Source organism: Spizellomyces punctatus (assembly GCF_000182565.1).
Source record: "Spizellomyces punctatus DAOM BR117 chromosome Unknown supercont1.8, whole genome shotgun sequence".
Lineage (NCBI taxonomy): Eukaryota > Fungi > Chytridiomycota > Chytridiomycetes > Spizellomycetales > Spizellomycetaceae > Spizellomyces > Spizellomyces punctatus.
In genome coordinates, this window is record NW_015971544.1 from 1,094,329 (window position 1) to 1,107,648 (window position 13,320).

Here is a 13,320-nt window from a genome sequence, read left to right on the forward strand (position 1 = left end):
TGGGACAGCGATGGCACTATGTCCTTCCATACGTCACTACCATCATTATATTATCGTCAATTATATACTAGTACTTGAATGTAAACCACTGGGTATTATCACCACTTTGTGTAGTTGTGATCTGTACGGACAAGACCACCAACAAATCCGATCCTTTTGAGAACAGGGCATCTATAGGAGATCCCAAAACACTAGCAGTATTCCACGTATATCTGTGGAGGTGAACTATACGCAGTATACGCAGTATACGCAAGCGGGGTGGGTATCAGTAACGGGTTTCGTATAAAGCGTTAAACCAAGAAGCGCTAGTGAGGGGACATTGTTCGATCTCGCAAGCGTACCAAGGATATCAGGATGATGAGTTTATAGACTGGTAAGCAGTGAGCGGACACATAATGATTGAACATGTGATCCAAAAGGATATAAACTATTCTAACATGTCTAAATCCAGGATAGGGAAAGAAAATCCCATCCAAAATATAAATATAATAAAAAAGAAAAAAAAACGACAAATAAAATCCTATACAAGAATTCTCCTAGCTAATGGAAGAAATAACGACTATCTTTCACTTGCTTGATCTCAAAATTTCCTCTAGCAGGTAACGGCAAAATCTCCAAGTCTACCCAAGTGGTCACCTTCTTTAGCTTGGTCTTTGGTCCAATCCCCGCTTTGCGGCCCTTGGATTCCAAATACTGTTTCCACTCCCACAGCTGGTCCCCTTCCAGGATGACCTCAACGGGGATCTTATGCCCAGCGTAGCGGTCAACAAATTCGTTACGCAAGCCAGTCATAATATCTCCAGAATGAAGTGTTACGAATTCGTTTCGGATGATTTCATTCATTCGGTTCACGTCGCATGCGTGCGTCCAATACGAGTCGTGTACCGACGCAAAGGACAAACCAGCGCGTTGGCATTGGATGGCGGAGAGCATCATATGGGCGGCGTCAAGAGAGTGGATAAAGTTGGGGGGAAAGGCGGTGGATTGTTTTTGGGCGTTGACGGGGGCGAGAGTGGTGAAATCGTAGATGGTAATGGTTTGAAGGAGAGTTTGCACGGAGCGGGGTTGGAAATTGCGGTAGGGCTGGACGATGGGGAGGCCGAGTGGAGTAGTCCATATGACGGAGGTGACGCGTGGTGGTTTTTTGCCGGGGGCGGCTGGGGCGGGGCAGGCGGAGGTGGGGGATGGTGTAGAGGTTGACGATAAGTCTTGTGCAGCAGCGTCCTCAAGATCTTCTGTCCAATCATCATCTTCTTCAACTTCGTCTCGCTTGCTCTGCTCCTGCTTAAGAGTGGCTGATATATCTTCATCAAACTGACTATCCTCCAAATCCTGCAGGGCAGCACCCAAGAGTCCCTCCTCATTTCCGATCTCACCCCTCCGTCGCTCCTCCCTTGCCAGCGTAAACGCACTGGGCAACACACCAAGACGCGCCAATTCTTCTGCATCCTCCAACTGCGCTGCTGGTATATCACTCTCATGCGTGCTGCGGGCAATCATACCGGCAGTGACGTTCAGCCAATTTTGGATAGCGCGAGCGCCTTCAAAGATTTGGCCCATGGAGGAAAATATTTGGCGGGTTATATACAAACTGCAGCGTTCGATATCATCGTCGGTGAGAAGACGCTCGGTGGTGGTCGAGTCGGAGGAAGAGTTGGTTTTGGCCGCTTCGATAGCAGCGGCACGACTTTCCTTTAAACGGTTCCGTACTTGTGCTCTTGCACCGACAAACGTCACACCATATGTATTGGTCATGACAGTCTGTTTGACCAACTTTCGGTTGATCCGATTCTGCATCAGGATCGCTTCGGGAACGCCATTAGCCACATCCTGATCCACCAGCAGCTGTACTCGCTCCGCAACACCAGTATACACATCAGCTGGTTTGTGCCCCGGCAAGAGATTGACCTGCTGAGCTCCAATCTCGTCTCCACCTAATGCAGCATAGTGCTGCAATCCGTTACAGGTACCATCTTGGTGTACGGGTAGTCGGGAAATGTACTGAAGGGGTTTACCAGATCGAAGGGCATTGACGAGTTCAAAACACGCTGCCAACAATTGCCATGGATTCTCGGCCTTCAACCACCACCGCTTCCCATCCAACGGACGATCCACCGAGTCTTCAATTTCCACCATATGATCATCGGTCCATCGCTCTCGTTCGCCAAAAGACGCTTTATCGAACCCCGCCAACGCAGCAACATGAATCTTGAGCCATCTCATCCCAGCTTCACCTAGTGGTTTTCCCTGGTCAAAGAGAAGAAGACCACGGCAGAGGTCATTTCCAATATGATTCAGGTGGGCGGGCATCGGGTAGGCACGACCACGGAAGTCGAGATTGTGCGGAAAGTAGATCGTTTCTCCAATGAACTGCAAGGAAAGCGTTAAGGTTTTGTTTACGAATACTACTAATTTGACTCTTACTGCTACATACCGCTTTAGCAATCTCAAGCTTATAATTCGTATCCGCCCTTTGTGAGAAATTTTCTCTCAACGCGGTGTCCCTCTTGTTGACCAAGAACCAATACTTTCTCTTGGCCAGTGAATCTGTCTCCAGATTGGCCGGCTTCTCCACTTCGGGCAAATCTAATTTGGCAGGCAATGACGGCGCATGCTCATTATTGTTCCACATTTGTGCTGCGACATTGAAAATGTCCTCGTTAACCCGCCACGGGATTGATCCCAGCACGTCGAGAGCTCGTGTGACAGTTCCGAGAATCTGCGCCCGGTCCGCTTCCCCCAAATACCGCTTGGCTTCGCCAGATTTTGTTCGAACCATACTTGAGCGGTGCTGCAGGTACCCTCCCGTTTGCCATGTGATCCATGGGCGTGGAGCAACTAGCATGGGGAGCAGCCACGGGTCCACAGAAACTCGAGTGTTGTTGAGAGCTTCATACAAGGCAGGATGATACTGGATCATACCCAACTTGTGTCCTTGACCAATACGTTTGAGAACATGGCTAAAGGCAGGAACTTGCTCCACAATCTCCTTTCCGGGTGCGTCGGGGTCAGGTCTGGTGACGCGGACTTTGGCAACTTGAAGCATGAGTTTAACCAGTACAGAACCGATCTTGACGCGGATGGCATCGGGCCATTTGGGTTTCCATTCCTCTTCATTGTATAGATGTTTGGAGGCAAGCTGCTGTATCACTCGACGGACCGTCAAATGGAAAAGTTTGCCTTCAGTGTGCATGTGATGAATCACTTTTTTGAGTTTCAACTTTTGCTTGGTGCTGTGCTTTTTGACCTGTTGGGCATTGTATTCTGCTTCGATACTTCGGGCTATACCGATTGTCAAGCTCGCAACACTCGTTTCTCCAGCGACGACACCGTTGCCCAAGTTTGCCCTCTTTGAAGGTGGTCGGATAAACTCGGTGATGACAATCCGGGAGAGTTGCTCCGGTTTTAGCAGCTTGAGGAAGGGGCCATACGCATGATCCTCGGCGTCTTCGGTCACCATATCAATCATTTGAATCTCTCGCTCAATGAGAGGCACGAGTGCCTGGTTCCACGAAGACGCAAGATCGCTGGGAATCTGAGAGAGACGGCGTACCTGCTCTGGCAGTCGTTTCTGAGCCTCTTCAAACTCCTCGAGAGCAGCGGCGTAGGTCCGCTCTTCTAGCCATTGTTGCTGATCGTATTTATTGGTACGTTCTCTTGCTTCCATATCCTTTAGGGCTTTGGTCAGGACATTGATGCCGAGTGAGTTTGTAGAGTTAATAGGAAGCAGCACACGCTCCTGTACTTTTGGCGCAGACTGTCCTGTTGCCATTTCCGTAAGGAGTAGCGACGGAAAAGACGACGAGGAGGACGAGGTATCCGTTGATCCGGCCTTGGCTTCCCCCGCCTCTTCCAAGGCAGACAAAAACAAACGATCTGCAGTCACGACACCGTCGACTTTTCTCCCCATCTCCCGCAAGATCGCTTCCAAAGGCGCCCTATCTTCCTTTTCCACAAAGCGGTCATTGTCCAACAAATCTGCGACCGTGACACCAGCTTTATCCATGTCCTCAATCAATCGTTTGACTTCATCCACCTTTCCCAACTTCAGATAGTACTGAATCAAAATGGCAAACGTGCTGCCGTTTCGCTGGATATCAAGATCTGTGAACCGCTCGTACCAATCCAATGCCCGATCGATGTTGGCTCCGGCCTCCGAATTCAAGTGAGTGTCGATGAAAGCATTTAGAATACGAGCATCAACAAGCTCTTTCATATCCTGAAAATTTGTTCTCCATGCTCGGTTGAATGTGACTTCAGCCCGATCTAGGTCGCCAGAGTGGATAGAGGCATAGATGAGCACGATCTTCTCTTCAAGCGCGTGGCGGGCGAGAGCGCGTTCTTCAGTGTAAGCTTGTGTCGTTTTTTCGACGGCTTTTTCTTGTGGCAGATAGAGGGCGTGTGTTTTGGGGAAGAGTTCTGGAAGGTTTATATCGGGCAGTTGGGACTGTGTTGGTTTTGATGATTCTGACTGCTCTTGAAAACTGTTGCGATGTGATGGCCGTAATGAGGCCGGGGAATTAGCCCACTGCGCTTTTGTTCTTTGTGGCCCCGCTGTTCTCTTGAAGGTGTGTTTGGGGGAATCGTATCGTACAAGGGGAGGGTCATGGGATGCTGAACGAGAGGGAAGTTCCAACTGGAGTTGAGCAAGAGACTTTTCCCGGGAGTTGAACCAACGTCGTCCACAGGGACATGTTCTTGTCGTCGTCGTCGTCGTCGTCGTTGCAGCTGGTCGGGTTTTGCGCGCATTATTCTTGAGCAGTCGCAGCATGACTAGAACTGGCACGACAAACTGGACAACTGGGTGGGGTTTGGCTGAGGGGTGAGGGGGTATCTATATCGAGTGCCGTGCGTCCTATTCTATGTTTTGTAAATGCTGAATGATGTGTAAATACAGTGAGGATGAATGTTTCAAATGACAAGAAATGCTGGCGGAGAATAATTATTTTTTTTTGCTTTTCGAAGCGTTCATCGCGTTGAAGTTGACATGTCATCCATTGGAATGCATTCTAATGACATTCTATTCATTATGTGTCATCATGGCAACAAGGCTTCGAGGTGCAGACAGCTGGCACAGGACACCAAAGCCCATGTCACACTATGGTCGTCATATCTGCATCTATGCGAATGATGATGAATAAAACGAGGACAAAATGCACATAAAACGTTCTCGAGGACTGGCAAGAGCGGTTATGGCAATCAAAAATTCCCTTGCTTCAAGGATAGACTTTTGAATGGAAAAAGTCTGTGACAATGCAATTGTATGGACATACACACTACATGTATTGAATCACATATTGGCAATGCCCTCACGACGTGCTAACCAACGCCTTCACCAAATCCTCAACGGAATTCCCACTCACGTCCTTCAAAAACTCGTTCACTTCCTCATCAGTAAGAGGCTCACCCACGCTCATCAAAATCCTCTTGAGCTCATTTCGATCCAACCCTCCGTCCTTGTTAAACGTTAACAAAGCATCTCGTACATCGGATTCAAGGCGCTGCGGCACGCTCTGTCGAGACACGAGGGCGAGGAATTCGGGAAAGTCAATCGTCTTTTTGTCCTTTGTCAGGCGTGTGAGCTCCGCTTGGGTAGGGAGTTTGCCGAGTGACCGCAAGAGTTTGCCGAGGAGATAGGTGGGAACGAGGCCGTCGCTGTCTTCGTCCAGGAGCGAAAAGGCTTCCTTGAACTCTGCAATCTGTTCATCGCTCAGTTGGTGGTCGGCCATTGTGGTAGAATAGAAAAGTAGTGGACGGGAAGAACGGACACGGACCGCCAACCACAAAGATCGGCCGCTGACTGGATGGCTTAGCTACGAGGTCTCTGTGCGGCTGCACACATTATGCCCGTTTATGGTTATATGACAAAAGGATTGGATAATCAGTGATCGGACACGTGACATATATCAGTCTCTTGTCGGTGGCTCTCCTGTGTGCATTTGATCACGACTACTAGGGTGAGGCTCGCGAATCTTTCATGTATTTACATGTGCAATTGTAATCGAAAAGTTTAGGATGACGATTCAAAGATAGCCGCCAATGCTCTAACACCCCCACCCTCCTTCTTGTCCTTGTGAAGACCGCTCCGCCACATATCCACACGATTTGACCCATTCGTGTCCCCGTGCGTATTTTTTGCGTCGCTCACGGGTTGGCTGCGTCGCGATGGAGATTCAGGGGTAGGTTCAGCAGCAGGTGCAGTGTGTTGGCGATCAAAGGATGAGGTGCGCCGGTGAATGACAGGGACAGAGAGTTTGGCCGTGCTTGCTGTTTGGCCTAGAAATGACACGGAGGATGTAGGTGGTACAGGACGTGGTGGGACGGGGGGGCTCTCGGTACGAATGGAATCAGGACTGGCAGTCGCTTGTGTACTCGCCGCTACTTGCCGGCCAGCTTCCTTCCAACCCATGTGTCCAGATGCATGCTCACCGCCCTCATTGACAGGCTCCTTGACAGCATGCTGCTTTGTTACAATTTCTGTAACAACATTACCAAATTGGACTCTCTTCTTTTCTTTCTTTCCGGGATCTCGAAGGGCCTCATCCGCTCGGGACTTATCTCGCTTCTCCTTTCGTCTCTTCTTTTCCAACTTTGCAGGATGCTCCCATATGGTGTCCTTGGTCTTGATATTATAATAATATACCTCGCCGTCTTCTGTCTTTAATGGATACCAGTCGGGGTACTCGGGTACTGGCGTGTCATCTACTCCTGGCTTCCACTCCCCCGCGTCATCTTCTATCTCGACAGACTCCCTGTTGCTCACTACGGGAGAATCATTCTTTTCACCATCGACGACGCTATGTCCCTCTTTCCGCATCAACTGACTCGCCACATCTGCCAACCCCATCGTTTCCGACGGTCGTCCCGGTAAAGGCGGCGGTGGTCCAGAAACAGGCGGATTCCATGTGGTCTCTTGGGTATCCTTATTATAATAGTACACTGTCCCATCCTCCTGTGTTACAATCATCCACCCCGGGCATTCGGCAAGTGGCTCCATATCCAGGTCGGGTGCACCCATCGCGCTCTCTGGATCGCCATGTCCAAACCATGGATGCTCGAGGGCTTTTTTGATACTAGGTCTTCGGGAGGGCTCCATCTGAAGGAGGCTGCGGACAAAGTCTTTAGCGAGGTCAGAGACTTGAATGTCAGGAGGAAATTCGAGCCCTTTACGTATCGCGTCGAGCTGTTGTTTTGGACCAATCTTTTTCGTCGCAAAGAACCCGCTCGATGGGACAGGTTTAAATGGGAGGCGACCGAAGAGAAGTTGGTAGGCTACTACCCCGCAAGACCATAGATCGACTGATTTGCCATAAAACGTCCGTGAGAGCATTTCTGGAGCCTTTGAATCCCATCAGTCGTTATCATCCAGGATGATACTTTTGAATATTCAAATAACAGACCTCATACCCCATAGTACCAGCAATTTGATTCAAATTGTCATACCCGACGTTCCCAACCGTAGCCCCAAAATCTGCCAGCTTCAATGAAGTAAAGTCGTTCTTTTCCATTAACATCAGATTGGCAGGCTTGATATCCCTTCAAGTATGTCACCATTCAGGATGAGCCAGGACGAAATCAAAAGCACGGTAGCGTCCAACAGTTTACATACCGATGCACGAGCTGTGCTGAGTGAACACAGTACACAGCTTCCAGCATACCAAATATCGCCTCTCGTGCATCAAGTTCGCTCAATACCTTTCGGTCGTACAGTACATCTTGCAATGTGCATGCAGCCCTAAAAGGACCTAATCAGTTATACTCCAAAAAAACCACAACGCAGGACAGACCACTACCTCTCCATAACTAAAACCAATTGATCCTCGTCATTTGCATAAAAATCCACAAACCCAATGATTCTCTTTGGATGTGCCCTGCACAGGTCTTTCAGAATCTTGACTTCCGCCAACACCTTTTCGTCTCGGACAGGACCCTCCGCGAAACGTTCGCGGTCAAACAATTTTAAGACGACTTGTTGGCCGGTTGCTTTGCAAACTCCGTACCAGACATGTTCGTCCCTATTTATGGGCTTTAGCACAAGATCCTTGTAAGACGATATTTGAACCAACTCACAGTCCAATCCTTCGTTGGGGCCAGTAGGGATCAGGCATTTTCCGTTTTGAGGAAAGAAGGTCTGAAATATGGTTTCAAATGTGAATTCTCGCCTTGACGGCGAATGTGGAGAATAGCGGAATAGTTGAAAGCGTGCGGTAGAAATGAAACCAGTGTCGTAATGCTGAAATGCTTTATCTACGCTGTTTGCAGTTGCTTCCAATGTGAAATGTTTTAGTGGCAAGCCCTCAAACAACCAACAAGGCGATGACAGCAACGCGCGGTCGCTAAGCCCCCCATTTGGTAATCGTCTGCGTTCACAGTCGGGACATGGCAGTGCCAAAAGATGGAGAATTGAACGACATGCTGTGGAGGACAATGCATTGAGCTGTAAAAGGCGGATCCAATATTGTCCAGCACATGCCTGAAGTTTATGAAATTGTAGATCGATTTCTCACAAACTCGATCGTACACAATCATACATTGACGGAAGGATTTCCTTCCAAGGGTTTCCTACAACCACTCAACTGTATCACAATATCTCAGAGTTCATTTACACCACCTACATACAATATGTGATGGGACACCACACAGCGGTTAACACAGCGATTTGAATTTAATATATTTGTAATTTCGTCCATCGTGGGTTCGTCTTCACTCAATGCACTATTTCATAGCAATTGCTAAGGCGGTATGGCCATGCCACCAAACCTGGTTTAACGCATGCGCTGCTGTGTTTCTGCTGTGTAACCCATTATCTGTCCCATAATATATTCGATACTAGTTGTATGTTTGGCTGACAGAAAGGCCGCAGGACATTTTTTGCTCGCTCCAGGGAATCAGCAGCACGAGTAACATTCAAATTGTCCATGCATTGTAAAGGATAAAAAGCAGGTGAAAATGGGTCGACTTGTCTGCAATCCGTATTGAAGGTGCTGAATGGCCTTGTGCGCAGTCCAGCCCCGTCCTTGGGATCTTCACGCGTAGGATATGGAGTCTTTTCCCTGGCCCAGTGCACTTGCCGTTGTTGATCAACTAGCACAAAGAGTACTCTATTTGACAGAGCGTAATGCCCAGCTCAATAATCACATCCTCGTACTTTTCAATTGTCCCACAAATGGAAACTTGGCTATGGGCTTGTGTGAATTTCATGACCTTACTAGTAGAGTCTTAATAGTCGGGGTGCCGTACGCTAGTTAGAGCTGGGGGGGGGGGGATCAGGGACGATTTCTCCGGAGTTTGTCATATGAATACAAAAAGTAGCTGACGGCATGTTTGTGGATTCCGTGTGAGTTTATGCGAATGCATGGCAAGTATCAGATCTGTCCATTAAGTCAACATTGCCCAACATGTTTATGCCATAACGTGAGAAATGCCCAATCTCCGCTATGAAAAGGGTACTCTTCACCTAAAACTGTCGCAGTCTTGGCAAAGATCACGTAGAAACTTTTGACAGCTCTATGACGAGGGACCCGATAAAGGGTTCTAACGCTCATCGATATCGACAAGCATCCAATGCAATACCTGAGATTCCATTAACAAGAACAAAGGCCAATCACAAAACGACGATGCAACATCATGCCTTGTCATCTTAACCCCCAAGACATTCCTTTTTACTCTTCAAAAGGTGACAACGCATTACTTTACCTTAGTTCCATAGTCGATCCTTTACATATCTGAGGTCGTGAGTCACAGTAGAATGCGAAACGTGATGGAGGGATTTTCGTTTAACATAACATAGAGTCTTTCTATCGAGCACAGCTTCTCAATCAGCCATTCCAAGTATTGAATCTGTGAGGATGGCTCTTTTGTTTCCCCTCTTGGCTTTTTCTTGCATCAACGGTCATTCTTAATAACTGTCATGGATGTGTAGAATGAGGAGAACCTATACCAGTGCACAGTTTTGGTAGATATTCAAACCTTCAGTTGTAGATGAAAGTTCATCAGTCTGAGCTCATTTCCTGATGGATTCGATGGTATCTTTTGTAGGCCATTTTCGAGTAATGCGAGAGAGTTGCCAGTATCTCGGCCTCACGCAACCTTATTAAAAGCGTAAAAACAAAAAAGTTCTAAATGCCATGTCCTAAATGCATGTCCAAAAACCGTGTGTGCAAAAAGTCCAAACAGTTTGTCCGAAATGTTCCTGTTGATCGAACGCGTTACGTAACGTTGACAATGGAAAATGACGTCCTGCTGGCGTTTGTTTAAACTTACCCCGTCGTGTAGGCTTTTTTTATGTGGATATTTCGTCCGCGGAGAGGGCAAAGGAAAACCTTAACGATTAGAATCCCTCCGGCCATGCTAAAAAAACGCATGTCGTCATTTATCCACCTTGGACCGGAGCTTGTCAGCTGGGATATAAAAAGGATGTGAACTGGATCTAGAAAGCCTCAATAGCTTTTTATTCAGAGTGCCAACGATTGCAAACTACAGTTGTCTTTCATAAACACAAATTTCATCACTACAACCACTTCATAACCACACCATGGCTGATTTGTCCTCTCAAGGAATTGGTCGTAGCGTTGCAAATGCAGCTGCCCACGCTGTCCAAGGTGTAAAGGGAGCCTTGGGTGTAGGCATGACAGAAAAGCGGCAGGTAAACTTGAGGAAAGCCATCCGTCGTCGTAGAAATCAATCAATCAATCTTATTCACCCCCCATCTTAGCAACTGAACCAAATCGCCGTCCAAGACAATGCAAATACCGTACTGACAACTTCCAGTGGTGTTCCTATCACCACCGTCGACGATTCACTTAAAGCCGGAGAACGGGGTCCGACTTTGATTGAAGATTTCCAGTTTCGGGATCGAATGGCTCACTTTGATCGGGAGAGGATACCTGAACGAGTTGTGCATGCTCGGGGAAGTGCTGCACATGGATATTTTCAGGTCTACGAGTCGCTGTCAGATTTGACGCGTGCTGCACCGTTCCAAGATCCCAGCAAAAAGACGCCTGTATTTGTTCGGCTCTCTACTGTTCAAGGATCCAAGGTAAAGAGAATGTCACCTCTCTAATACTGGCAACAGCCACAGCGTGTGTAACCTGTCCTTTCTGCTCTTAGGGATCAGCGGATACAGTCCGTGATGTCCGCGGCTTCGCTACCAAATTCTATACAGATGAAGGAAACTGGGATTTGGTTGGAAACAACATCCCAGTCTTCTTTATCCAAGATGCGGTAAAGTTTCCTGATCTGGTCCATGCGCTTAAACCTGAACCGCACAATGAAATCCCGCAAGGACAGGTATGTCATTCAGTCGCAGTTACCTTTTCTGGATGATCAATAACTCCAAATCGTGTATTTGTCAGACTGCCCACGACAACTTTTGGGACTTTGTTTCCCTCCTGCCGGAATCTACTCACATGGTATATATCACAATACGAATCGTATGACACTGCACGTTCGGCCCCTAACCTATCTATTCATCTAGTTGATGTGGATCATGTCAGATCGCACCATTCCCCGCTCATTCCGAATGATCAATGGATTCGGCGTGCACACCTTCCGCTTTGTGAACGCCGATGGAGTTTCACGATTTGTAAAGTTCCACTGGCGTCCGGTGCTTGGAGTTCATAGTTTTATTTGGGACGAAGCCCTCAAAACTGCCGGCCGGGATCCTGATTACTTGAGACGGGATCTATGGATGTCCATTGAGATGGGCGACTTTCCAGAGTGGGAGTTGGGTATTCAGGTATGATGGGTCCTGTTGAAGATCTAAACATTGAGGTTTGGACCTTACACACCACCCATTGTATAGGTCATTGAAGAGTCTGAAGCGGATAAGCTTCCTTTCGATATTTTGGATGCAACAAAATACATTCCAGAAGAAATTGTTCCGATTCGATACATTGGGAAAATGACACTCAATCGCAACCCCGATGAGTTTTTCCCAGAAACTGAACAGGCTGTTTTCCATCCTGGACACTTGATTCCAGGTAGGTCTTAGTCATATACCATATAAGAAAGTGTTCTAATATGGACTTCCCGTTTTTTTAGGTATCGACGTTAGTGAGGACCCCTTGTTGCAGGGTCGACTTTTCTCATACACGGATACTGCTTTCCATCGTGTGGGAACCAACTTTAATGGTAGATTGATGGCTTACACATGCACAGTGAAAGATTACCATAACATTAACGCCATCATTCCCTTGCTGTAGAACTTCCCATCAACCGACCTGTTTGCCCCGTTCACAACCATCAACGCGGTGGATTCATGCGCCATACCATCGTCAAAGGCCAGGCAAATTACCATCCGAACTCGCTCGGTGGGGGATGTCCCGCTTTAGCAAGCGCAAGCAAAGGCTACGTCCATTACCCAGCACCAGTGATTGGCCGCAAGACATCAAACCGCGCCGGCTCCTTTTCCGATCACTTTAGCCAAGCCCGCATGTTCTACAACTCGATGACTGATACTGAAAAGGGACACATCTTGGGCGCATTCTCTTTTGAGCTATCAAAGGTGTCTACCATGGGCATTCGACAGCGGATGGTGGATCTTTTGAACAAGGTTGATCATGACTTGTCAGTGAAGCTCGCCGACAATCTTGGTGTGAAAGCACCGGAAAAGTCAGAAGTGGAGTCGTCTACCAAAGTACTTGGCGTCGCGGCATCACCAGCCTTGTCCATCATAAAGTCAAACAAGTATGATACCATTCGGGGACGCATGGTTGGGATTTACATTATGCCTGGCTACGATTCCACTGTTAGTGAACTGATGGGAGCTCTGACGGCGGCTGGAGCGGTTCCTTTGACCTTATCTGCAAAAGGCGGTCCAGTTCCGGATGCTTCTGGCTCGTCGACGACGACACCTTCATTCACTTTCAGCGCATCCTCTTCCACTCAGTTTGACGCCTTGTTTATCCCGGGTGGACGTAAATCGGTTGATGCTCTACTGGAAAACGTTCCAGCACTCGTTCAGATCGCGGAAGGGTTCAAACACCTTAAAGCCATTGCAGCCGTTAACGAAGGTGTCGAAGTTGTGCAAAGGCTGAGCCTGATGGTCAAAACCGCCGAGGACAACTCTGTCGCTGTCGACTATGGGGTCATAACTGCTAAAGGTGTTGGAACTGGGATGAATGGCAAATTGGGCAAAGCTGCCGGTATGGCTGCTGGCGCTGTGAGTGGAGCAACAAGCAAAGCGTCGATCCAGCCGGGTGGCAATGCAGGAGGAACGAGCGAGTGGATCACAAAGTTTATTGAGACCATTGCAAAGCACAAGGTGTGGGAGAGGGAGGAACTGGCTTCCAAAATTGTCATTTAAACAATTGCCGTCAA

At 48.0% G+C, this 13,320-nt stretch overlaps 4 protein-coding genes across 4 annotated transcripts; 1 reads left to right on the forward strand and 3 right to left on the reverse strand.

Moving 5' to 3' along the window:
* Positions 1-361: 361 nt before the first annotated feature.
* Positions 362-4,960, reverse strand: SPPG_05243 (pentatricopeptide repeat domain-containing protein). The gene is made up of 2 exons (XM_016753468.1): positions 2,435-4,960; positions 362-2,370 (listed from the first exon to the last, which is right to left on the reverse strand). Exons 1-2 carry the CDS (start codon positions 4,769-4,771, stop codon positions 541-543), a joined length of 4,167 nt encoding a protein of 1,388 aa, XP_016607911.1. The 5' UTR covers positions 4,772-4,960; the 3' UTR covers positions 362-540.
* Positions 4,961-5,188: 228 nt separating this feature from the next.
* On the reverse strand, positions 5,189-5,784 carry SPPG_05244 (uncharacterized protein). Its single transcript, XM_016753469.1, has one exon. It carries the CDS (start codon positions 5,727-5,729, stop codon positions 5,310-5,312), a length of 420 nt encoding a protein of 139 aa, XP_016607912.1. The 5' UTR covers positions 5,730-5,784; the 3' UTR covers positions 5,189-5,309.
* Positions 5,785-5,957: 173 nt separating this feature from the next.
* Positions 5,958-8,317, reverse strand: SPPG_05245 (CAMK/CAMK1 protein kinase). The gene is made up of 5 exons (XM_016753470.1): positions 8,071-8,317; positions 7,794-8,015; positions 7,610-7,735; positions 7,401-7,536; positions 5,958-7,339 (listed from the first exon to the last, which is right to left on the reverse strand). Exons 1-5 carry the CDS (start codon positions 8,106-8,108, stop codon positions 6,011-6,013), a joined length of 1,851 nt encoding a protein of 616 aa, XP_016607913.1. The 5' UTR covers positions 8,109-8,317; the 3' UTR covers positions 5,958-6,010.
* A 2,093-nt stretch (positions 8,318-10,410) lies between these two features.
* SPPG_05246 (uncharacterized protein) lies at positions 10,411-13,306 on the forward strand (the record flags this gene model as incomplete). Its single annotated transcript, XM_016753471.1, has 8 exons — positions 10,411-10,645; positions 10,715-11,038; positions 11,110-11,289; positions 11,355-11,411; positions 11,477-11,737; positions 11,804-11,981; positions 12,043-12,132; positions 12,204-13,306. Exons 1-8 carry the CDS (start codon positions 10,535-10,537, stop codon positions 13,304-13,306), a joined length of 2,304 nt encoding a protein of 767 aa, XP_016607914.1. The 5' UTR covers positions 10,411-10,534.
* Between the last annotated feature and the right edge of the window lie 14 nt (positions 13,307-13,320).

Coding starts and splice junctions, on each gene's coding strand:
- SPPG_05243 (XM_016753468.1), bottom strand. CDS start 4,771: ATGCTGCGACTGCTCAAGAATAATGCGCGCAAAACCCGACCAGCTGCA. Junction 2,371..2,434: donor AGCTTGAGATTGCTAAAGCG/GTATGTAGCAGT, acceptor CTTTCCTTGCAG/TTCATTGGAGAAACGATCTA.
- SPPG_05244 (XM_016753469.1), bottom strand. CDS start 5,729: ATGGCCGACCACCAACTGAGCGATGAACAGATTGCAGAGTTCAAGGAA.
- SPPG_05245 (XM_016753470.1), bottom strand. CDS start 8,108: ATGCCTGATCCCTACTGGCCCCAACGAAGGATTGGACT. Junction 7,736..7,793: donor TTGGTTTTAGTTATGGAGAG/GTAGTGGTCTGT, acceptor AGGTCCTTTTAG/GGCTGCATGCACATTGCAAG. Junction 7,340..7,400: donor CTGGTACTATGGGGTATGAG/GTCTGTTATTTG, acceptor TGGGATTCAAAG/GCTCCAGAAATGCTCTCACG.